This window comes from Aureobasidium melanogenum, assembly GCF_000721775.1.
Source record: "Aureobasidium melanogenum CBS 110374 unplaced genomic scaffold scaffold_28, whole genome shotgun sequence".
Classification (NCBI taxonomy): Eukaryota; Fungi; Ascomycota; class Dothideomycetes; order Dothideales; family Saccotheciaceae; genus Aureobasidium; species Aureobasidium melanogenum.
This window is the reverse complement of record NW_024470080.1, coordinates 302,686-327,204: the sequence shown is the minus strand read 5'-3', so window position 1 is coordinate 327,204 and position 24,519 is coordinate 302,686. Positions and strand designations below refer to the sequence as shown.

General features: G+C 50.3%; 8 protein-coding genes across 8 annotated transcripts; 5 read left to right on the top strand and 3 right to left on the bottom strand.

Moving 5' to 3' along the window:
* Nucleotides 1-252: 252 nt before the first annotated feature.
* M437DRAFT_69616 (uncharacterized protein) lies at nucleotides 253-1,918 on the top strand (the record flags this gene model as incomplete). Its single annotated transcript, XM_041025310.1, has 2 exons — nucleotides 253-321; nucleotides 557-1,918. 2 exons carry the CDS (start codon nucleotides 253-255, stop codon nucleotides 1,916-1,918), a joined length of 1,431 nt encoding a protein of 476 aa, XP_040875977.1.
* An 857-nt stretch (nucleotides 1,919-2,775) lies between these two features.
* On the top strand, nucleotides 2,776-4,419 carry M437DRAFT_78701 (bicyclomycin resistance protein; the record flags this gene model as incomplete). The annotated part of the gene is made up of 1 exon (XM_041027034.1): nucleotides 2,776-4,419. One exon carries the CDS (start codon nucleotides 2,776-2,778, stop codon nucleotides 4,417-4,419), a length of 1,644 nt encoding a protein of 547 aa, XP_040875976.1.
* A 1,128-nt stretch (nucleotides 4,420-5,547) lies between these two features.
* Nucleotides 5,548-6,498, bottom strand: M437DRAFT_58407 (uncharacterized protein; the record flags this gene model as incomplete). Its single annotated transcript, XM_041023395.1, has 5 exons — nucleotides 5,548-5,609; nucleotides 5,734-6,055; nucleotides 6,111-6,210; nucleotides 6,265-6,321; nucleotides 6,416-6,498. The coding sequence occupies 5 exons, from the start codon at nucleotides 6,496-6,498 to the stop codon at nucleotides 5,548-5,550; spliced, it is 624 nt and encodes a 207-aa protein (XP_040875975.1).
* A 573-nt stretch (nucleotides 6,499-7,071) lies between these two features.
* On the bottom strand, nucleotides 7,072-7,738 carry M437DRAFT_88212 (uncharacterized protein; the record flags this gene model as incomplete). The annotated part of the gene is made up of 3 exons (XM_041028778.1): nucleotides 7,072-7,156; nucleotides 7,209-7,361; nucleotides 7,413-7,738. The coding sequence occupies 3 exons, from the start codon at nucleotides 7,736-7,738 to the stop codon at nucleotides 7,072-7,074; spliced, it is 564 nt and encodes a 187-aa protein (XP_040875974.1).
* Nucleotides 7,739-8,664: 926 nt separating this feature from the next.
* M437DRAFT_88211 (NAD(P)-binding protein) lies at nucleotides 8,665-9,676 on the bottom strand (the record flags this gene model as incomplete). Its single annotated transcript, XM_041028777.1, has 3 exons — nucleotides 8,665-8,858; nucleotides 8,911-9,543; nucleotides 9,595-9,676. The coding sequence occupies 3 exons, from the start codon at nucleotides 9,674-9,676 to the stop codon at nucleotides 8,665-8,667; spliced, it is 909 nt and encodes a 302-aa protein (XP_040875973.1).
* A 1,584-nt stretch (nucleotides 9,677-11,260) lies between these two features.
* Nucleotides 11,261-12,219, top strand: M437DRAFT_58282 (proteasome-domain-containing protein; the record flags this gene model as incomplete). The annotated part of the gene is made up of 3 exons (XM_041023377.1): nucleotides 11,261-11,395; nucleotides 11,445-11,807; nucleotides 11,863-12,219. 3 exons carry the CDS (start codon nucleotides 11,261-11,263, stop codon nucleotides 12,217-12,219), a joined length of 855 nt encoding a protein of 284 aa, XP_040875972.1.
* A 765-nt stretch (nucleotides 12,220-12,984) lies between these two features.
* On the top strand, nucleotides 12,985-19,431 carry M437DRAFT_69611 (uncharacterized protein; the record flags this gene model as incomplete). Its single annotated transcript, XM_041025309.1, has 3 exons — nucleotides 12,985-13,017; nucleotides 13,059-19,114; nucleotides 19,164-19,431. The coding sequence occupies 3 exons, from the start codon at nucleotides 12,985-12,987 to the stop codon at nucleotides 19,429-19,431; spliced, it is 6,357 nt and encodes a 2,118-aa protein (XP_040875971.1).
* Nucleotides 19,432-19,972: 541 nt separating this feature from the next.
* Nucleotides 19,973-21,989, top strand: M437DRAFT_78695 (uncharacterized protein; the record flags this gene model as incomplete). The annotated part of the gene is made up of 6 exons (XM_041027033.1): nucleotides 19,973-19,984; nucleotides 20,246-20,452; nucleotides 20,549-20,932; nucleotides 20,985-21,494; nucleotides 21,551-21,660; nucleotides 21,716-21,989. The coding sequence occupies 6 exons, from the start codon at nucleotides 19,973-19,975 to the stop codon at nucleotides 21,987-21,989; spliced, it is 1,497 nt and encodes a 498-aa protein (XP_040875970.1).
* Between the last annotated feature and the right edge of the window lie 2,530 nt (nucleotides 21,990-24,519).

Sequence of the window (24,519 nt, the reverse complement as noted above, 5' to 3'; positions counted from 1 at the left end):
GAAAAGTGAACAATTGTTATTAGACTAGAACAGGATACATGGTGCATATGGACGGTATGGGAAAATGGAGTTCTGATTGACCTTTAGGTCGTTATACAAGACGTGAATGCTCGCCAGTACTCCCGTTTGCTAATCACAGTAAACCATAACTGTAAAAATGCACAGTTGTAACTAGGTCAGAGACGATTCCAGAGAGAATGAAGTGTATGCAGACTCTCAATGGACATGTAGAATAATGTAGAGGTTGTCGCCATGCACAGATGTATTCAGATCAGAGGCGTGTCCAGAGAAGGCCCAAGGAGATCAGTGCTCCCAATGGATGTAAGTAGTAATGACAAGCTATCAAAATGCACAATAGTTTCGAAATCAGAGTTGTGTCCAGAGAGAGCCCGTGAAAAGGGGACTTTCAGTGGATCATGCCCTAAATCTCCAAACTACTGTGCAAATTTACAGGTGTAAAATGGTGTGTGTCATGCATGAGAGACATCCAGGGGAAGCAGATGTAAGCTGGATAGGCTCAATCACTCCCTAAACCTAGGTTAATGACTGAAAGTAGGTATACCAACACTCTCCAACACGACTTCAAGGGATTGAGGATACTTTTGCTGGATTGCAGACAGCGCGGTTTTCTATACCACGTTCAGGAGAAAGCACCATACTCAGGATATCAGGTCTCACAACCAGAGTCATCGAAAGAATGCTCCGTAGGCTTCTATCAGGCACCGCCATCGTCTCGGCAGCGCCGAGAGCGAACGGAGACGAATACACGTCGAACAGCAGATACAAACTCAGCTCGTTCACCTTTACGAAACTTCACCTAACCAGTTCACCCCTGGATCTGTCGCGGCGCAACCAAAGCACACAACCGGGTACCACCGACGACGACATCCGGGTACCGACACCATCAACAATGCCATCACATCTTTCTGAGACCAATTCCGAGGCCGATGCCACCATGGCCGACAGCTGGAGTCTCGACAGAGATGCACAACTGAACCGCGAGTACACTCTCGTAGACAACGGCAACGAGGCTAGCGAACCGGGCTACGATGTCATTCCCGACATCCGCACCACCCTGGTCGAAAAGAACCCTAAGAAACCTCCTCATCCTCTCGACCACTACGCCGACGACCGCAGCTACATCAGAAAGCTCGCAGAGCGCATGGAGTTCTGGGTGTCGGACCCGGCAGCACGCCTCAGGGGCGGCAAGCAACGAGCATCCGGCGAACGCAGCGACGAAGATCGGGTCGCACAAAAGCAGACCGAAGACGCAACCTGGGTCGATAACGTCAAGAGCGACATAAGATGTTTGTGTGACAACATGGGCGTCGGTCAGAATCTTCTCGATGACGAGCTGCAGCGTTTGAGAATTGCGTTCTTTGCTGAGTGCCGGGAAACGTTGGAGAAGATCGAGGTTGAGGGCCATGGTGTCGGCCTTGCTCAGTTCCAGACTGTGGTCCGTACCCTGCTGGTCGGACATGACTTGAAGCTTTCAGCAGAGGGTATCAAGATCATGAATGAGATGGCCACTGACAAGCAAATCCTTCAAAACCAACACAGTTTCAGCTTTGAAGAACAAAGAGACATCAGCAAGTTTGCTCTCCAGATGATGGCCTGTTTGTCCAAATGGGAACACGACCTTCTTCGAAACCGCCTGCTCGCCAAGTTGAGTCCCGAGCAAAGAGAAATCTGCATCCGCAAGAAGCTGGATCCCGTCCGTCGCTACTTCAACAACCGCGCCATCCAGTCATTCGCCAAAGGAAAGAAGAAACTCATGGAAGAAGAGCTGGTGAAACTCTTGGAAGAAGAAAAGAAGCACTGCAATAAACTTTGGTTGGAAGATCTGGAAAGTCAACAGAAGTATCATGAAGAACAGGTGGAAATTCTTGGAGAACAGCTGAGGCGTCACAAGCATTGAGACCTACATTGGAAGGAACGATATGGGCAGTATTGGCTCCTGCATTTTTCTTTGAGGTGTCTTTGAGCAAGGAGCAGAGCTACGACGGAGGTTTTGAGGAAGCGACTGCTCAATCAAGCTGAGGGGTGTGGGAATGCTCTGGAAGCTTTGTCGAGAGGTTCTTTCATGCATCAAGCAGTCGAAGAGAGAGAAAGGGGCATACTCATTCGCACGATCACAATACAGCAGAAGCATTATACGTTAGTTCAATTCAACGGTTCCAAGGTCTGCGTTATCATTGTTGCTGTTCCCTGTAGAATATCTGCTGTTTTATCATGAGACAAAACATGGAAAGAGCTGTGAAGCAAACGACGTTGAGGTCGGCCTTCGGAAGTCTGACCCGAGGGCTTTCTACATCGCATGTCAGGGACTCTCCTCGTCACGAGGCACAAGCCCTCCTACCGCGCAAGAGTGCCGGTCCAACCAACGAGCATTTGACTTTCAAGACTCCGCGTTCTAGCAAAGTAGAAGCGCTCAGCAATCGAATCAACCGTTTGTCATTCCAACGGAAATCCTTCTCGGCAATGCAGAGAGTTGTAAAAGAGTGGTCTTCAGGGCTTTGCCAACAAACTGTTGAGAGCAAGATTTCGGTCCAAGTCAGTCCGAACCTCATCGTCGGGACATGATCGAGTTTGACCGAGAACGATCTCGCAGTTCCTCCTTCGTCTTCCTTCTTGCTTTGTTTTGCACATAATCTGCTTCTCTGAGGATACAGACACTCCATCCATATCTGGGACTGCACATTGAGGAAACCAATGCGTCTCCCAAGGCTATCCGTCTACCATCATCCACCATATTTTGAGCAATAAATACTCGCCATGAATTCAAATGTTGAAAAGCAACAGCCAAGGCCACACAAACAGCACACCACTGAAGAAGTCGAGTCACCACGCCTCAGCAAAGAATCCTTCGAACGAGACATTGAGTCCCCAGACTCAGATGATAATGGCACTACACTCAAACGCACTGTATCGCGCAAACCACCCCATCCCGAATGTCGTTTGTGTAAGCAGGGTCTTACAGACGAAGAAGGAGAGCCTTGCCACAAGCATGATGGCTTCGAGACAGATCCCAATCTTGTACTCTGGGATGGAGATGACGATCCAGCAAAGCCCATGAATTGGCCAATGTGGCGTAAAGTCTGCTTCTCCATCACTGCCTCTTGTTTCGTTATTGCGGTGTCATTGTCATCTAGTATATTTGGTCCAGCCACCAAGATCACGGCGCAGAAGTACAATGTCTCCCATGAGGTGATGAACTTGGGCATCACTTTCCATATTCTTGGGTTCGCCTGTGGACCTCTCATTTTCGGCCCTTTGAGTGAAGTCCTTGGGCGTACTATTCCGCTTTGGATCGGCCTTTTCATGATGGGCATCTTCCAGATACCGGAAGCTGTTGCTCAGAACGTTCAGACTATCCTCGTATGCCGCTTCTTCGAAGGTCTTTTTGGTAGCGCTATTTTTGCTGTCGTCAGCGGCATGTTTGTCGACATCTGGACTCCGATCCACCGAGGTGTGGGATTAGGAGCATCGGCAACCTGTATCAATCTTGGCTCAACATTTGCTCCAATCATTGGTGCCTACGCGACTAATCACCTCAACTGGAGATGGACAGCCTGGCTCACTCTCATCTATATCGGACTAGTCGGCTTCTTTGGCATACTCATCATACGTGAAAGCTTCGAACCAGTCCTTCTCGCTCGCAAAGCCAAACGTCTTCGTGCTCAAACCGGAAACACCAACCTCTATGCCAAATTCGAGGAAACCCCTGTCGATTTGAAGATTCTGGTACAGAAGTATGCCACCAAGCCAGTGCGCATGTTTGTTCAAGAACCTATCTTGATCTTCTGTACTATTTACCTCACAATCGTGTACGGAACACTCTATCTCTCGTACCAAGCCATTCCTTTCTCCTTCCGGAACCGAGGATGGAGTGCTTCAGTCTCCTACCTACCTTTCATCGCTATCACTCTGGGTATCATCAGCGCCTGGATCATCTTCTCCGTCTTCACATTGACCTGGTACAAGAAGAGGTGGCTCGTGAACAAAAGTGCACCACCAGAGGATCGTCTCCCTCCCATGATTCTGGGCGCTTTCATCCTCCCTCCCGCACTCTTCTGGCTAGGCTGGTCACAAGAAACGCACTGGGCATCCCAAGTGATTGCCGCCTATTTCGTCGGCTTGGGCCTGTTGCTAATCTTCATTGCTGGTATAGTGTATATTGTAGACACCTACCTGATCAACAGCAACTCAGCAATGTCTATCCATATTGTGGTCAGGAGTATTGTCTCTTCTTCATTCCCGCTATTTGCTGGCCCCATGTTTGAGGGCTTGGCTACTGGATGGGCGTGCTCGGTATTAGGATTCGTGTGTTTAGCGATGATTCCAGTGCCGATTGTTTTCTATCTCAAAGGCAAGACGATAAGAAGTTGGAGTCGTTATGCACCCGGTAATCAGATTTGATGATACATAGAATGATCTCATAAACTTATGAATACTAACATCTTAGAATACCGAGAATAAATCCCAGGATGGTGCACTGCCATGGTTGAAGTTATACACATGGTTACTGACACGAGCACCCATTCTCGTCTTTTTAACACGACGCACCAAATCTCATCAGTAACCACGCAGAGGTCTCACATTTGGTTACACGGCATGAGTGGTCAAGTCAGTCTGAGTGCACAAAAGACAGGGCCGCCTTGGAGACATATATTCACGTAATGCATCAAAGAGAAGACGACGTAAAGACAACGATGTTGCTGGTCAAGGAATAGACAAAAGCTTGCATGCACATCTCGTTTACTATTCATGATCCGACGACTTTACAAGGAGCACCTTCAGACTGTGCAAAGGAGCAGACCAACGTCTGTCCTGCCTTGTGTGATCACTGACTTACATCCATAGCTGAAGGATTAGACACAAACAAGTGTCATCCAACAAACTCAAGCCTACGAACAAGATACAGCTACCTTTGAGAAAAGCTGAGAGGCGAAGAATGTCGATGCATCGGATAAGGTGAAGATCGGTCGCGAAAGGGGCTCGAAAACGGTGAGAGTAAGGTGACGGAAGACGAAAAACGACGGCGGGGGTAAAAATGCATGTTGTGGATCGTGGACGATACGAGGAAAAAGGGAATCGGATCGCAATTGCGTTTCGCTTGATCTCGTAGATCAATGGGGCCGTAGGGGAGGTGGACGTCGAAGGGTTGATAATTGATTGGATACGATATCGAAGGATCGGGTCGCTCGTGTAATCGCTCGCCTCGTACGAACTGGTCGAACCGCACTGCTGCTAATTTTTGATCAATCTCGGATAAGAACGCCCGCCTGAAAAGCACACCCAACAGCAACAAAAACAAAAACGTGGAACGGGGCGTCAGACAGCAGAACCTCGCGTATTTTTACCCATGAAATGGAACGCTGCGGGAGGCGACGAGGATGCTGCACTGGAGTTGGGGAGGAGTGAATTATGCTGGCCAGGCGTGAAGACTGGCTGCGACACCAAATCTTCTGTCACTATCCCAGTGGGAGTAGTGCACACTAGCAGCAACGGGGTTAGTGGTGTAGGAATAGCTCGAGCGCAGGATATCTACTCGGCGGTGTCAAGGTCATCGTGGGCAGCAGCGGCAGGAGGAGACTCGACAGCGGGTTCTGTGGCAGTGTGTTAGCTACGAGAAGGTGAACGTTCAGGTCGATGGTTGTGTACCCTTGGGCTCTTCGCCGTTAGGCTCGTGTTCTTCGCGGTCTTCTCTCTCACGGTCCTCGCGATCCTCACGGGGGCGCTCCTCGCGTTCGCGGTCGTCGTCGCGCTTGGTGTCACGCTCGCGGTCATCGTCACGGTCTCTGGCATCGCGGTCTCTCTCACGCTCACGGTCCTCGGGGCTACGGGTACGGTCGCGGCGGTCGTAGTCGCGCTCACGGCGGTCATCCTTGCGAGGAGAGTGGTCGCCACGGCGAGAACGAGGAGCAGGGCTGATGGAGCGGCGACGAGGAGAACGGTCACGGCGGTCACCACGATCACCACGGTCGCCACGCTCACCGCGAGGAGGACGACCAGCATCGAAGCGCCAGGAAGCAGAGGGAGGGGTTCTGGCCCACTGTCGGGAGAGATCAGTCTGTTGTCATCGATGAGCAAGTTGAATGGGAGCGCACCTCAATCTTCAATTCTTCGTTGCGGCTGATGCGGCGGTTGTGCATTTCATGGTAAGCATCGTCGGCATCACGGCGGCTTTCATACTCGACAAAGGCGAAACTGCGCGCGGTCAGTAAAGCGTTTGGAAGGCTGAAACTTGGGTGAAAGACTTACAGTCTGCTGGAAGAGGTACGAGGAGCGGGAATGTCGCAACGCACAAGACGTCCATAGCTATCGAAGTCAGCGTCAAGTTGTTCTCAAATCCAGATGCACAATGCGCATCGTGGCGCGATGCAAATGGGGGTTAATCCAATGGGGTACATACCGCTCAAACTCATAGGCAAGATCGCGAGCGCGGGTCGCGGGACCAAAGCCGGAGACGTAGAGGGTGGTTGCAGAGCGCGACATCTTGGAACCGGATCGATAGTGAATCTTTGGTGTGTACTGAGTAAGGAATCTGTCAATATCGAGCAGACGCGATGAAAGTAGAATAGAAAGTCGATAGACTTGTGTCAAATGACGATGCAGAAGATGTGGCTGGGCCCTGCGACTTCCTGCCTGAGAGAGCTCGCCATCTTTTGCTTCTTGGCACGGCAAGTGCCGCTGGAGGTTCTTACCTTGCGATGTCTGCCAAAGACCTGAAGATCCTCCTGTTCCTTTTTCTCTTTCCATCTGTAGAGTCGTGTAGAGCGATCGTCTGAGGATGACATGTTGACGTATGCTCACCTCAGTTGAATCGAGGAAGGAAATTGGAAACAGCAAGACGAGTGAAGTGCGACCACGTCCAACACCTCCGTTTGCGGCCAGGTTGGTGCATTCAGTAGCCTGTCTTTCACTTGTTTGCACTTGCACAAACTGGACAATCTGGAATTATCATTGTGCGAGATACCTAAGTCCCGTAAATCTTGATACATGTCTTTGCAACTCTCTTCCATCACATTCTGCTTGACAACACCCAGTATTATCTGGAAGGGTCAGGATTCAGTAGTCTTCAAGAGGAGGGAATCGTGAGCTCGCAGTGCTGTATTGAGCTGGCCATCTCTGAGCAACCCGCTCGTTCAATGCACTGGTCTCGTGTCAGCCCCTGAATTGGTATCATGTACATATCATCGACTTACCCAACTCTTCTTTGCGTCCATTCAAGGTCTCTCTGGACGTCTCTAGCAGCCTGAATCCCATCTGCAAAATTCCTTCTGGCAGACTTGAGTCGAGACTGTGCTAATGCTTGTAGAGCTTGCAGCTCCCGAGTTTTGGCATTCAGTTCGCCTGACCTAGTAAATGCGTTAGTGGATACGTAACTCAGGATCCAAAGAGCAATTCACCTCTGGGCTTGCATTGCCAGACTACGATCCAGAGGGGTAGGGTCCATCGATCTGCCTAGTCGTTCTCCCATGTAGCCCAGTGCATCGACAGGGCTGTTGCTCTCGCTGCCTGAGTACGAACTCACAGATGGGGCTCTGCTCGGGATTGAGTATGAACTTCCCCCTGTCGTGATGCTTTCTGATCGCGAAGGCGGAGGTTGGTAAACATGACCATAGACTGGGGATTGTTGATAAGGGTGAGATGCAGCCGTGTATGCCGGGGTCTTTGTCGAGACAGCCCAGGGAGCAAGAGGCTGGCTAGAGTATGAGTATGTTACAGAAGGCATTGTTCCTGTCTAAGTGCTTGGTGAGTATGATGTGAGAACACAAAGCTGAAGAGGATGAGACGATTGAGATGAGCGTAGCATTGCACTTACTTATCCACCTCCGACCACTTGCTCCAACCTTTCCCCTCGTCCCTTATCACGAAACCTGTTCGATACATCTGTTTTTCCATCTCACCACCTCAGATACCTGACACTACCCTTCCCGCGTCACCCAACAGTCAGCTGAATGCCAATGAATGCGAGTTAGGCGAGGGTTCGTTCCTTCTATATCACCCCTTGCCTTTGTACTCATTTCGGCTAAGCTGAAGGTATCGTTCCTCCAATGATTCAAGCCATACGGGCACTCGCATGAATGGATCCTTGAAAGTTCATGGTTGCCATGCAGTGCCTCGTGGAGCCTGTCGTCTCGCAACCCGAAGCTGCCGCTGTCAGAGCGATTTGATGCATTTGGGCAGACGTGGCATCAGGCAATGAGGCCCTGTCCAGTAGATTTGTAGACGTATTGCATGTCGTGCGAAGCTAGCAGTACACCCTTGACATCTGTCATGGCATGTCGTTCAACTCGCCAGACCGTGTCGTACCCAATTCCTCGAGCGAACGCAACCCGTCCGACGTCCGAAACGGCGACGCTGATTCGTCAATGCCAGCGTCGGGCAGCCAAGGAGGATCCAGTACCGTGGCTCTATGATTTGGCGTGCATATTCAGACCGCCTTGATGCCTAAGTGTATCTTTCTTTCTTTATTTGACTTTGTGACTAAAGTCCGAGTTCAAGGTCGCTGGGCAGACCGCTATTTGGGCTTGGGCACCATCAGGTTGATCGAACTCAGGCAGCATTTCTTTATCAGCGAGTACATTGGGTACTAAGTGAATACTTTCGATTGTATATACCTCATAGTCTATTGCACTAGTAAGGATATGTGAATGATTAGTATGTCGCGGGCATCATGCTCAGGCGACCACCGTCGATAACTTGTACATTGCCGTTGTGGTAGGCTCCGGACTTGCCGACGAGGAACAAGATCATACTAGCCATGTCCTCATACGAACCAGATCTGCTTGCAGGAATCTGACTGACGGGAAATGAAGTCTTGTCTCCAGCGGTCATGTCAGAAGGGAATCCTAGCTCAAGTCAGTCTATCATTCAACATCATGGCGGCAGATGTATACTCACGTCCAGGAGCAATGACATTACTTCTGATGCCAAATGGTGCAAGCAGAGTAGCCAACGCCTTGCCCAGCATAGCAGCACCAGCTTTCGTTGCAGAGTATGCCAGACCAGCAGTGAGGTAGCGGTTAAAAGAGGCAATACTGGCAACAGTAATAATCTGACTTGTTCTCGGGTCGCTTGCATCATATTCCGCGCCCTCAGCCCTCTCTTGCACTTCTCTTCTCCCTGTGGCCCAACCTCGCTTCTTGTTGCCGGCGTCAAGCAGATGCAAGAAAGCAGCGCTGACGGCAACAATGGCAGATGTGTTTGTTTGGAATGCTGTATCCCAGCCTGACCAGTCTCTCTTCAAGATCTCTTGCAATTCTTGGACACTCTGAGCTTTGTGAACATCCGTCTGCATCGGGCCGGTCACTCCAGCATTGTTGATCAGGACATCGATGTGGGATGATTCTTTCTCAATCTGCTTGACAGCAGCGTCGACGGATGATGGGTCGCTAACATCGCATTGGACTGGCTTGACAATGTTGGGGTCGATTGAGTTGGCAGCATCCTCGAGATTCTTAACTCTGCGTCCCAGTAGGTACACCTTTTCAGCTCCGGAGCGAGCCAGACTTGTCGCGAAAGCGAGGCCGATGCCTATAGAGCATCAGTATGATATCCATATGAGCACGTTGTTGTTACTCATACCGCTTCCACCTCCTGTGATGACCACGGTGAGGCCCTTGGCTGAGAAGAGGTCTGATGGGTCGAGGTGTTTCGAGGTGTCCATGGCTGTTAGGAGTATGACAAGAACAAGATAGGTGGAAGGTGATAGAAGAAAATGATCAATTGAGTAGGAGTCTACTTGTGTGGATTAGTACCTCGTTGACCTTGCCGGCAAGGTAGAGGAGAAAGCATGAAATAGGAAGCTCGGTAGTACCGGCCCATATCACTCCGAACGTCATCTCCATGTAACGATACGCGTACACATCGATGGCAAGTGTCGACAAGTAGTGTCTATTGAGGCTCTATGAGATGCCGCTAGTAAGACAGAGAGCCACGAGCATGTTTGTAGTCTTCCACGTATCTAGACTGGAATACGCACCTCTGGCAAGCTTGGAGCTTCAGAGCTGACTGTCACTTGCTCCGGTGAAGCCTCCGCAGCTGGCATGATAGCTGGGGGTCTCCTCACTTGATTCCGGAACCACCAGCTCACCAGCAACCAGTCTCTCACTTCAGAGTCGGCACTGTGCAAACAGTGATCTTTCACTCTCTAGCAAACAGTGTCTCGATGTTTGCTCTGGTTAGTAAGCAGACAAGGCAACCAGGCAGTATAAAAGCAAGGTCAGATTCGGGCCAAACGCAAGCTCTTTCCTCTCTCTTCTTTCTTTCTCCTTATACTTACCTTGTCTGGGCTTTGGCGATCATGAAGGCCGGAAGTCTAGAGGAACTTCGTGCATTGCACAGCGCGCAGAGGTTCCTCTACCGATCTCCTGCGGGGGCTCGGCGGGCGGAATTTTTTATTTCACACACTTTGTGTGCACTTTTCATTGATGACTCGGCTTTCAGCTGGTCTTTGAAGAAGAGAGGAGTCCAATCAACGAGACGTTTTCCCAAAGATTGGTGTGTTGCAGACATAGGTCCCAATCTGAGTTTTGCTTCTGAGAGCTTTCAAGAGCTTTTGAGTGACGAACGGTTCTTCAAAGTTCATCACTACGTCTCGTTGTGAAAGACATGTCGGTGATTTATCATCAAGTGCTCCTTCCCGATCATCTCATCCTTGGGAAGGAGGTTTTGAACATCAGCAGACACTCAAGCTTGCAAGTTGCTGCGACAGATTTTGACATTGGATTTGATGGCAGCATGCCTGTGGCGGGTGTCCAATAGCAATGAGATAGAAGTTCAATATGTATGGCCTGTTTCGTGTGTTGCTCAATTGCGTCGGTAGGTATGCTTCCATATGGCCTTTGGCGGTCGTTCAATCAGGGCAATCATCGATTCTCCCATCACGTGTCCATGTTGGCTTTCTCTAGCCCATCAAGCAAGTTGTAATGACCTGCAAAGACAGAAAAACATTACCATAATATTCCCTTAACTTATCTGTACGCCAGTGGCCTAGGAATCACTGATGCTGTGTTGTTATTGCGCTTCGAAATTCAGGACAGGGTGTTGCCCAAAGCTTGGGAGACTACGCTAGGTCGGAACACTGACGTTGCTGAGCTCTCTCCGACAGCTGCCTCCTACATACACTCGTCAACCATCACTTCCACCAAGCACTTCACACGCCATCATCTGCACGCTCTTTCCGTTGCTTGACTCATCACTCGATACCGCCCACACCAAACACACACGACACACAAAACCGCAGCACAAGATGGACAGCTTGGTGGCGCAGTACAGCAGACCGGCCTTCAAGGACGAGGGCTATCACGAGGAGGACCAGTTGGAGCTCGTCGACTGCATGCCTAACTCCATCGATCTCAAGTTTGCACTTCCACCTGTCGCACAAGTGAGTTTGACTTTGTCAACTTGTCGGAAATCGACTGACCATCTCGCAGGCGCAATCATGGCTCCGCGCAATGACCGACGACCACTCGAACCCCAACTGCCCCATCAAGCTCGCTCACGGAACAACTACTCTGGCTTTCAGATTCAAGGGTGGCATCATTGTGGCAACAGATTCCAGAGCAACTGCAGGAAACTGGATTGCCAGTCAGACAGTCAAGAAGGTCATTGAGATCAACCCTCAGCTGTTGGGTACCATGGCTGGTGGCGCTGCCGACTGCCAGTACTGGCTCGCCTACCTCGGTATGCAATGTCGTCTTCACGAGCTCCGTCACAAGCGCCGCATCTCGGTCGCCGCCGCCTCAAAGATTCTGGCCAACTTGGTCTACCAATACAAGGGCATGGGATTGAGCATGGTATGTTGCCACTGTTTCTAGAGCGCAGATCAAGATGACTGACATTATCTAACAGGGCACAATGTGCGCTGGTGTCACACCGCAAGAAGGACCTGCTCTCTACTACATCGACAGTGACGGCACTCGCCTTGCTGGTAACCTCTTCTGTGTCGGCTCCGGTCAGACATTCGCCTACGGTGTGCTCGACGCTGAATACAACTACGACCTATCAGACGAGGATGCTCTTGAGCTCGGCCGCCGCAGTATTCTGGCAGCCACACACAGAGATGCCTACTCGGGTGGTTACATCAACCTGTACCACGTCAAGGAGGAGGGCTGGGTCAAGCACGGCTTCAACGATACCAACCCCATCTTCTGGAAGACCAAGCTCGAGAAGGGCGAGTTCTCCAACGTCACAGCCGACCTGAACTAGATGCAGGGAGGTTTGACCGTGGATGCATAGCGGGATCGGCGTTTCTGGCGGCTGGTGCTTGATGACTTCTCAAACTTGTAATCATACAGACAATTCTGATGGTAGACGAAACGATATCCAATCTTATCGAAGCTCACAACAGCGTGGTGAACATGTGAACCTCTCGTCCATGTAGCTCTTGGACTCTCAAATGGCACAGAAAATAATAAGCTATGGAAATGCATACTTGTCTTGAGTGAAGCACAACTTCAGAGAGAGTCATCGAGTACAGCAGATATACGTGTGAAAGGTCTGTATACGAGCGAGTGCCTGGGTAGGGATATACATGTTGCGAGGGCAGGTGCGGGCTGTCTGGGCTTCTCCGCGTGATGGACGTCACCTCCGAAGTGGATGAATGCTCTGCTCTGCTCTTGCACTTTTGTGGAATTGACAAAACTCGAGCCAACTCACTAATTCCCTACCACAGCCAGATTGTCGACCACCTACTACCTTCCCTCAGATTATCTGTACGTCACCTACAGGTATCACCCCGACCACGCGCCCATCAATAATACCAAGTCACCTCACGTCCGCCCCGCGCCCGCATCGCCGCGGCATGTTCTTTTTAAGCGCATAAACTACCTTGGTGCAACACGATGATCTCGGACCTGGAAAGGGCCCTGGGAGTCTTCCTTAGGGACTTGCCCCGAGAATTCAACAACCGCTACACAGAAGAAGCAGACTCACTCCTCCGCTCTCGCCTCTTTCGTTCTCTCGTCGCTGACGATGAATCCAACCTCACTCTTCTGTTCCCTGATGGTGTGTCAGAAGGAGACAAATGGGTACTGCGCGACGCCCAGGGCGCCGTAGATGGCGCAGAATACACAGCTGCCGCAAAAGGTCATCCATGCGGTCACATATTCAAGGCTGGCGAATCAACATACCACTGCAAGACATGTGCCGCCGATGATACATGCGTTCTCTGCGCAAGATGCTTCGCCGAGTCCGACCACGAAGGCCACATGGTTTATATCAGCGTCTCCCCAGGCAACAGTGGTTGCTGCGATTGTGCCGACGATGAAGCTTGGGTTCGCCCAGTCCACTGCACTATTCACAGTGCCGACGATGCGCCTGGCCTCAAAGCCGCTGGAAAGACAAGCCAAGTCCCAACTTTGCCTGACGAGCTACTCACACCTGTTCGTATGACCATCGCAAAGGCCTTCGATTACATGTGTGATGTCTTCTCCTGCTCGCCAGAGCAACTGCGCTTGCAAAAGACCGAGGATACTGTTCGCAGGGATGAGCTTCTGTCACGTCTCACGTCTCACCTCTACGGTGGCGCCGAGGTTGACGAGTCAGATGAAGAGTATGCTTTGGTATTGTGGAACGATGAAAAGCACACCGTCACCGACGTTCAGAACCAGGTAGCCAAAGCCTGCAGAAAATCCAAGAGCTTTGGTCTGCAGAAAGCCATGGAGGTCAATGACAATGGCAGGAGCATCATCCATTACTCGCACGATCTTGCCGAACTCCTTCGCATGGCCGCAATTATAGAACAGCTCAAGGTCACCGTAACTGTCCGGTCTGCCAGAGATACCTTTCGCGAGCAAATGTGCAGCACAATCGTTGACTGGATCTCGGATATATCAGGCTGCTCAATCGCATCCGACCCCCATGTCCTCCGCAATACGATTTGCGAGGAGTTGCTGCGACCGTGGCGCATGGGTAGCGAAGCCACGAACGCTTCAATAGGAGAGGGAGGTATTGACGATCACGAGCATGAAGAAAATGTCCATAACCGAAGAGAGCAAGCTAGATGGTTCCGTCCCTTAGCCGGCATCAACGTTGTGAGAATCAATGTTGAAAACGACGACGACGAGAACGAAGAAGCCGACGATGATGAGGACGAAGATGATGAGAACGATATGACTATTGAGGAATTTCTTATGGCAGAACACGAGGATCTCGGCGCTGAAGAGGCCATGGATTTGGACCTACAAAACAATGATCCCCTCGCTATGGCTATTGATGATAACGACATGGATCTTGACCTTGTAGATATCGACACCGAAGGTCCTGCTGAAAACCTTGAAGCAACTTTAGCTGGATATCCTGCACCTCCACCGCCCCCACCGACCACACGTCGTCGAACGAGATCTGTGACTGTGAACGAATCTGACGCCGGAGAACAACACCCATCATCAAGGCCAGATCCACCTTCTCAGCCGTCGGCACCCTTCTCTAATCTTCCAAAAACACCAAAGCTTAGAGTCAAGCCCAACCGTCCCATCCGTCCTGCTCGTTATTGGCTAGAGACTCCTGAAGAATACAGATCACAGTCAGCCTCTACCCCTGCGGAAGACCTTTGGCAAAGAGTTCGTCTTGACTATCTCATACTGTACGATCTGAGGATGTGGAAAACTCTTCGTATTGATCTTCGCCATCTCTACATTAGTACTGTCGTCACTGTGCCTCAGTTCAAGCGCATACTGGGATTGAGATTTGCTGGCCTTTACACCATGTTAGCTCAGCTCTATCTTATCGCTGACCGCGAGCCGGATCATTCCATCATCAATCTGTCTGTGCAAATGCTTACAACTCCTTCTATCACAGCAGAAGTTGTGGAAAGGGGCAACTTCCTTACCAATCTTCTTGCCATCCTCTACACATTTCTCACCACCCGTCAAGTTGGGTTCCCGAAGGACGTGAATCCAAATGCGACCCTTGCGTTTGATGCAGGCGCTGTTACCAACAGACGCATGTTCCACTTCTTCCTCGATACACGTTACATGTTCCAATCAGCCTTTGTACAAGAAAAGGTTCGAAATGAACCTCGCTATCTGATGCAGTTCTTAGACCTGGTCAAACTTCATCAGGGCATTTGTCCCAACGTTCGAGCAGTGGGCGAGCACGTTGAATATGAAGCGGACGCGTGGATCAGCGCTACTTTGATCATCAAGGAGATCAACAGGCTTTGTCGTCAAGTCGCAGAAGCATTCAGATGGTCTGACGATGATGACACAACTCCAGTACAGAGAGCCATCAGATATGCCGCGCAAGTCACTTTCATAAACGCTTTTGGCCTTGAGCGCAACAGATTCCCGGCTGCTGAGATTAAGGAAGCCCAGACCTTCTTGCGACTACCTATCAAGAAGAGACCAAGTCATGTCGAAGCGATCGACCGTGAGGCGATATGCCGTGACGAAAGCTATAGTCTACCTCAATTCGACGTAGCAACTGGTGCAATGAGTTTCCATCACCCTCTACACTACCTCTTATCGTGGTTGCTTGAGGCAGGTGTAGATATTACGCGCGAGCAAATGCTGAGAGTGCTGCAATTCACCTCAGCCGACTTCAGAGACCCTTGGCAGACAAGCTGGAAGACCGCGCCGCAGACTACCAATTTTGATCCGGCCGAGATTATTACTATGCTCTTTGAGCATCCCCTGCGTGTTTGTGCCTGGCTTGCTCAGATGCGCGCCGGTATGTGGGTTCGTAATGGCGTAACTCTCCGACACCAGATGCATCAGTACCGCGGAACTGTTCAACGGGACGTCTCTTATCAGCGTGATATATTCATGTTGCAAGCAGGTCTTGTGCTGTGCGGGAACTCGGATGAATCATTGGGTGAACGATTCCTGGCCCAGATCGTTGACCGATTTGATCTGTCCGGTTTTGTCAATGGTGTCTTCGATCTTTACCCAGGTTATGATGAGCAACAAAGGCTTGATGTCACTGAAGAGTTCTTCCATCTGCTCATCATCCTGCTCAGCGAAAGACAGAATCTTTTGCCTGGCCAGGATAAGCCCAGTCAGCATGTCAAGCTCTTGCAGCGTGACATCGCACACGTACTTTGCTTCAAGCCTTTGTCATTCTCAGACATTTCCAGCCGTTTGACTGATAGAGTCGCGGACTCGGAAGAGTTCGACTCAATCCTCGAGAGCATGACAAATTTCCGTGCGCCTGAAGGCTTGAATGACTCAGGCACGTTCGAATTGCATCCTCGTTTCATCGAGCTCATTGACCCATACTATGCGTATTACAACCGTAATCAACGCGAAGAAGCCGAGACCGTTTACAGAGAGTACATGGCTAAGAAAATCAACAAAAGTGCCGCAGACATCGTTTTTGAGCCTCATCTCCAACCCATCAACTCCGGACTATTCAAAACTCTTGGTGCATTCACACAAACTACGCTCTTCAGTGAGATCATTTATTGGGGTCTGGAGTTCTGCTTGCGCCATGACGAGGCAAGTGATAGTGCACAGATCACCAGGATCGAGACGATGCTACATGTAATCCTCCACCTCACGCTCCTGGCTGTGATAGAAGACGCAACTCCACATGGGCCGAAGCCGATGGTGGCAGAAGATAGCTTTGTCAGGTTGGCTCTAGCAGTCTCACACAGCGAAGAGAGCGCAGAAAAGACCATTGTCGACTCCCTTTTCCGCTTGTCAAAGGTTAAAGCGTTTGCATCTTGTACACCCAAAGTTCTGCATATTCTCAACAAAATGTCCGCGAAGTGGCCAGAAGAATTTGCCTCCGCCAAATCAAGGCTGTCACCTGATAGTAAAGAAGAGAGCGCCGAGCCCGCACCTACTCTATCCGAGGACAAGGAGGCCAAGAAGAAAGCTGCGCTTGAACGTCAAGCAAGGGTCATGGCACAATTCAAAGCACAGCAAACATCATTCATGGAGAATCAAGGCCTAGATTGGGAAGCAGATGATTACAGTGACATGGAACAAGATGACGAGAAAGACAAGGCTATCGAAACCAAGGTCTGCCCCTTCCCCAAGGAGCCCTGTATCTTGTGTCAAGAAGACACCGATGACAGTAGAATTTACGGCACATTTGCTTTTATCGCGCCGAGTAGAATACTCAGGCAAACGCCTCTGGATGACAAAGACTTCGTAAGAGAGGTTTTGGATACACCGGAAAACCTTGACCAGTCTGCGGACGCCATAAGACCTTTCGGCGTCGCCAAATTTGCAACAGAGACAGTTGAAAAGGTCAACACCGATGGTTCCAAGGCAACACAAGAGAAACGAGGTCTCGGAAAGGGCTTCCCGCACAACAATGCCTTTCAAGGTCCTGTCCTCAACAGCTGCGGCCATATTATGCACTTTGGTTGTTTTGAAGCATACCTGGCAGCGACCAAGAGAAGACATACGCAGCATATCTCACGCAATCATCCCGAGCGACCCGACACATTTGAGTTCATCTGTCCCCTTTGCAAAGCACTTGGGAACACTTTTCTGCCAATCATCTGGAAGGAGAAGCACTATAATTCATCATCTACCCTTGATCAGCAGTCAAAGACCTTCGACCAGTGGATTTCCGACCAAGAAACACACAGAATCGCCGACCAAGTAGGCCAGTTGCCTCCAAGCGTCTCCGTTCGTGAGGCTCATATGGAATACATGCAGAAAGCATTAGTCCCAACGCTCGCATCCTCCTTCCCACAAGCTTCTTCCTCGCATGCTATGGAAGCTCGTACGACGGACCCGGATTCGGACACGCAGAGCTCTGAAGAAGAGTCCAGGTCGACTATACCGGACATGGTTCGCAGAGTGGCGGATCAATTCGAGCTCAATGCAACTGGTTTGCCTGGGTTGGAGACGCTCGTCAATCTGACACCAAGGTTGGAAACTTTGACTAACCTGGCCAGCAGACTTGACTCTCGGAACCGACCTGCTACGCCATCTGCAGAGCTCAAGAGAGCATACAATCGTATCGAAGAGAGCTTGAGCCCGATCGGCGCTTTGAAGCCCAACACTATTGGCCTGGAACCTGGAACGCAGTCTTCAACGATCCGCCTAGCTGAAACTCTTTGCAATACCTTGGCCTTTACCATTTCAAGTATCGAAATTTCATATCGTGGAGTCGCAAGTCCTATGGATGGTGAAACTGGCACGTTCCTTGACGCGATTTCAGAACAGAGCATGAAGACCTTGCGTATCCTTTCTGAGACTGTTCGAACTGCGACGGCTACCGCTGCTGTCAAGAGCGGCATGCCCGAGTACTTCAGAGAAACCAGAGTCCACAACGCGTGGGCTGGCCAATTGAAGAAGGTCTTTGGCGATACATCTGGCGAAGATCCAGCACTTCCATATGCTTCATTGTTCGGCCATGATTTGTTCACCTTCTTCGCGAGCTGTGCTGTCAACGAAGTGCTCATGGGCGAGAACATGCATCACATTCTCAGACTTTGTTACTCTGCAGAGCTGATCAAGGTGATCGTCACGTTCCTGTGTCGCGATTCAATTTCAGATGCTCAGCAAGATTCTCATCTGGGCAGCTGGGATCTGTCAGGAATCAAGCTCTTCCAGACTTGGTGCAAAGAGCACGATGCTATCAAGTTTAGCCCCAACATCTCAGGATCACGTCTCTCGGAGCAAGAGTTCTGGGATCTAAACTGGGACGTACCGGATCTGGGCAAGTTGATTGATGCATACGCTCTTACATTCCTCAGGAAGGCGTTGCTCCTGACTCATGTTCATTTCGGTGTTGACTTCACGAGCTCCCACGCGAACACAGAGCTGTCAGAGCTGCAACGTCTAAGCAAAATCCTTCGTCTCCCCTCACCGCAAGAGGTAGTAGGGCAACTCGGTAATGATGAACGATTCCAGATGGTTGCTGCGCGATGGATAAACAGTGTCCTCGTCAGCACTGCCGCGAAGGAAAGACTGCGAACAGATGCACAGTATCTCAGTCATCCAACGATATTTGAGCTTGTTGGCTTGCCCAAGCATTATGACACTCTGACAGAAGAAGCTATCAAAAGACGTTGTCCTACGACTGGCAAGGAAGTCACGGATCCGGCCATCTGTCTGTTCTGTGGAGAGATTTTCTGCAGTCAAGCTAGTTGCTGCATGACAGACCGCAACAAGGGTGGTTGTTACCAGCACCGAGAGAAGTAAGTCATCTGAAGTTCACGATATCAAACACGACTGACAACCACGCAGGTGCAGCGGTAACATTGGTATATTCATCAACATTCGGAAGTGCATGGTCTTGTTCCTGCACCACAGCCACGGTAGCTGGTACCATGCGCCCTATCTGGATCGTCACGGTGAGGTCGACCCAACGCTGCGTCGCCACCACCAGCTCTTCCTCAATCAGAAGAGATACGACAAGCTGCTCAGAGAAGCATGGCTTAATCATGGTATTCCTAGTGTGATCTCAAGAAGACTTGAAGGTGATATGAACACTGGAGGTTGGGAGACACTTTGAGCATATTGCATTGACAGCATGACATGCATTTGGAGGAATTTTCGGGTGCTTTTATCTATAGATCATGGCAATGAAACATGAACCCACGAAGTTTCGTGTATCGGTATATCTATCGTGTATCACACGTAGAGTGTCATTTTCAACCTCTTGCAAATTTGCAAGCTGTCAACCAATCTCCACCTATGTCACCCACACATCAGTCTTGAACCAGTGTACAAGAGTTCTCAGTGGAGCTTGTGGAGGTGCTCTGTCATTCTTTTAGCAGAAATGTCAGGAATGTGTCAGCGGCTTGTCAAAATGGTCATTTCTGGACGACAGATTGACGCACTCTGTTTCAGCCCTAGGCGCTCGTGCCTGGAGCCTCCAAGATAGACCTTCGGGCGCTGCTTGCCGGAAACTTGACCGACCTTAGCGCCACCTGCACAGCCACTGGTCCACTGGTCCACTTCTGTCATTAAAGACTTGGTGATGACACTCAAGGCCCTTTGAGATGGATTGACGTCGCTGCACGTACGTGTATGGCGTATGCGGGAGTGAAGAAATGGCGCAGAAGGTGCGTACGAGGCACCAGAAACGCACCAAGACGCGGCCAAAAGTGCGGCCGCCAAAACATTCCGCCAAAGTCCAGACCCTTCAACTGTCAAAACAGGATCGCCGATCAAACACAAGCGTCGGGCCCTGACGGGACTTCTAGACTTGGTCAGCTCAAAATCAGCGAACCAACTCTTCTGCGGAGCCTTTCTCCAGGTGCGCCCAGAATTGCGACAATCTCACAATCGCTACGACTCTTCAAACCACGCAGATGATCCGACAGGCAGACGGCTCCTCTGCAGGCAGCGAGAACAGCGCGACTGCTGCACATGCCTCGCATGCTAATGGTCAGCCCTCGAATCGCCCTGTCGTGCCCATCGTCTCGCAGCCTATAAGCAAGCCCATTGAATTACCGCCACAATACCGCCCACGGAAGCCACGAAAACAAGTCAACGTTGCTTGTCAGCCTTGTAGGAAACGAAGGTCGAAGGTAATTAATTCCATCGAACTTTCCCATCTGCACCAATACTGTCTGCTATGGCAATCGCGGAAATCCGGCATCAGCCCAACTGACTTGTCCATCTAGTGCACGGGCACCGCTCCATGCTCACGATGCGTGGCAGAAGGCAATGAATGTGTCTTTGACGGGCGAAAAGATGCACAAGAACGCAATAGGGAACTTCGGAACAGCGAAAAGGCCCTGTCCAAAGTGTTTCGCGTGCTGAAGAAACTTGAGACCGGCGACTCATCCTCGGCTGCTGCATTTGCCCAGATCAAACAGCTGGCAGAGAACAGCAGTGAATTTTCTTCATTTGCACGTGAGCTGTTTAGCTTGGACGACAAGACGAATCCTTTTGACTTTGCCGATTTTGACGGGTCGCGTCCCGTCGTTCCAAAACATGAAGACGACTCGCGAGGATCAGTGAGCTGGTCTCATATATCACCAGCACAGACTGGCGACGGTCTTACGGTATGGCGACACAAAGCTACTACAAGAATGATCATCACTAACAATGCTTAAGCCTTGGTCAGCAGACAACAACAGACAAAGTCCGGGGAATGTACCCATGAACAAAACTGCAATGGCAAGCCCAGGGACAATGTCTAAAAGTCCACATCCTCATTCTGGGCATGCAAATAAGGGCCTCAAGGCCGACTTTGGTAACCTACCATTTTCAAGTGCCATCAAGGCAAATGGCTACCCTGCACACATTCAACATCAACAACTACAGAATCTCAGCACCTCTGCCGAGTATAGCATGTTACCACTTCATTCGTTCGAACAAGAGGCTCTTGGTAGAGCATACTTGAGTTTCAGGGACGCGACGCTGCAGATGATAGCTGATGGAATGCCTGCTCGAGACGTGCTCGGATCACACGACTATGTAAACCTGGATCTTTATTTCCGCGAACGACTACCTACGGATGGCCATTCAGTCAGTACGTTTGTATGCGAGATAATGAAGAGTCTTGCAAACCCGGATATGTACGCAAAGTTGGCTTCTATCGTTCTGATGGCGCCATTGATGAGGGTAAGACTGGACTTTGTCTTCGTGCGCAGCCTCGTGCCCGTGCTAATGTAGCACAGTGGATCTTGTTCCCTACGTCGGAACATTATCGAAGGATACCAGCACTCATGCGACCCTTGCCTAGCCAGAGATTTATACCGCACAGCCCAGCTCTCGACCTTGCACCTCAGTGAGTTCCGATGGAGATACTCAAATTGAGAGCCACAAATCTAACATGCACATAGCCCAGCCATCCGCGGCGTGCTAATGACTGCCTTCAATGAAGAATGGCTAACACCAGAAAACCAAATCACTGCGGCTCCAGTAATAAATTGGCAGCATGACCTGGACAAGACGGTGTACCACGACGAGGTCACTGGATGTCTGCGCTTCACAAAGCAGTTCGAAGACCACGCGTGTGATCCTAACAATTGGACCTTTTCAAAACGCGTGCTCGATGTTTTCCCGAGCATACGAGATCACGGTGCCATCATCGCACCTAGGCCTGGCGAAGATTGATGCTGGTCATCAGACTTTGTCATTGGACGAAAGACAACAAGGAGGCGGATGAAGTCATTTTGACACAATAACAAAAAAGTCACGGCGGATTAAGACCACTGTAAACATGACATCCTCCATTGGGAGGGAAACAGCGATTTAGCGACTAGCGATTTCTCATTTGGCCAAAGCAACACAGGTCATATAATTGGTTCTTCTTACCACTTGGTATTCTGCAAAAAGCAGCAACACATATCTTTTTCAAGAAAAAAAGGCGGGTTGACATTTCTCGGGGCGGTTCGGTTCCTTCCTTGCGAGTATGTATATTTTCCGATCGTAAAGAGGGAAATGTACAAACTAGCGACCTATTATTCTGCAAGTACACAACAAGAATCCACAATGCCTCTTTGGAAAAATGCCTCAACTCGTAAACTGCAAAAGGTCGGAGCAAAAAAAGTCCAAATCCGACGATGCATTTTGCACGCTGCTGTGAGTTTTTCATGCAGGAAACCTCTTGGTGGTTCGTGAGAGAGAGAGAGCCGGAACCAATAACACCATGCTAGATACATCTTGCTTTCGGAACTGGCACCGAACGATATGTAAAGGCGGAGCTACTACCGAGACCAAGTAGAGCGGACATGCCAAAGATGGCGGAGACGCTACCGCCTCGCATTACGGTAACACACTAGACATCAAGTGCCGGCATTGGATGAGCAGTGGGAACAGTGTAACTAACTCATTGCTATTATAAACTGGGTCTGGCCTCCACCTACCTGCTCTTTTCGTGATACAGGAGACAGGCCCGCTGGTAAGCGGTAATTTATAGATTCCCATCTAACAATCCCATTGCCTTCTAACAATGCCATGTTTTGATTGACGGGATTCTGAAAAGGCCAGCCCTTGTGTGTTGCATGTATGGCGTGATGAGGAAGATAATTGAGCATCTGCCGGGTGTGATGGTGGTGCAACAAGAGGATCACAATGAGGTGAGGCTTGAGGGATTTGAGGCTTTTTGGATGCGAGAGGAGTGTGTTTGTATACGAGCTACGGGATGAATTCATCGAATATAGTGTTGCGCACGTGCTTGCAGAGACAAGGTGCTCTGCTTGATTACAGGCACCTCTGCATCCAAGCTCTCCTTGCGAGTGACACTCTGTTCTTTGCTATGCCGAGGTGCTGTTGAGATAGCCATTCTGCAAGCAGGCTTCACTCGACAGCTGCCTCGGAAGTATCATGTTTTAGTAGTCGCACATGTGGGCGGTGTGGCATACCTGGCACAACGGACAGGGGCATGTGGGTCGCGCATTCAGCAGTAAAAACACGACAATGTGATAAGTAATCATACTGCTGGAGTAAACTCCGTTCAATTCGAGCTCTGTCTTCGCGCCTAGAGAAGCCAAAGTCACACTTCCTGTCCAAAGCACTTCATGCGACGATTTCGTAGCGCACAAGTACCATTTCCGCTTGGCCGAGGCAACGCGAAGGGAGCATTGGTGAAATGTTGGGTGGGAAACAAGGGGGCGCGCGTGATTACGGGGTTTACTCCGTCCAGATTTCACCCTTTTGTCATGCTTGCCAAGGACGTGCAACCTCGAAGCATCTGCTGAGAATGACAATCGACGACTCCGCGGTTCATGGTCGGAAGCAGCATCAATCCCTTCGTCTTGCTACAAGCAAGGAGGGCCAGGGTCATACCCAGGTGTCAAGATTGGGATCCAAAGCGTTTTTGCCTCCGCGGCTCCGTCGAGACCCTTGGAGTTAGCCGCAGCGTGCGCAGCAGAGCTTCCAACTGGACGTTAAGCTGCCCTTGTCATCGCTCTTCAACTCGGCCGTGCTTGTCTGCATGATGCTTAGAAGAGATGTGTGGATAGCGTAAGCGATGGTGGCGATGTGAGGAATTGAAGAGCACGCTTTCGGCATTTGATCAGACCATTCAGGTACGTTTACGGCAGTATTCTCTCTGCAAAGCCTCAGTCAAGCAAGGTCAGCGCATTGCTTTGTATGTCACAGAAGACGACGCGACTACCAATCCGGTGCAGGTGCTGATATCAACAAGCAAACAAAGTCCTGTTGACTTCCAAAAAGTCTGTGACACAAAAAGGCAAGTGACAGAAAGCGGTGAGAAGTGACTGGCGATGGCAGGGAAATGCGCCTTACTTGCAGGGTCGAGTTGCCTGCTGAAATCTAGTTACATTGGGGTATACTGACAATTGGTGCCAAGTTTAGAAGTGATCGTTCTTGTAACGCCACGGACGTCGGTAATGACGAATTCGATGATATTGACCAGCACGATCCAGAGACACCAACAACCGCAAGACAAGCCGGCGTACCATTGGAAAAGCTCTGCTGCGGTGAACTTCGAATCCAATCAAGCTCGGAGAGCGCTGACTGAGTACCATCGATGCCGAGTCTACACTCGGGTAGATCCAGGAAAACCCTTGTCCAACTCTTGACTGCTCGAAGCTGCTCAAAATCCAAACAGCATGTTGAGTGTTTGGAGCCGCGCCCTGACTGTTGAGAGTGACGGCGATATGTGCGTTGACCTCTACCA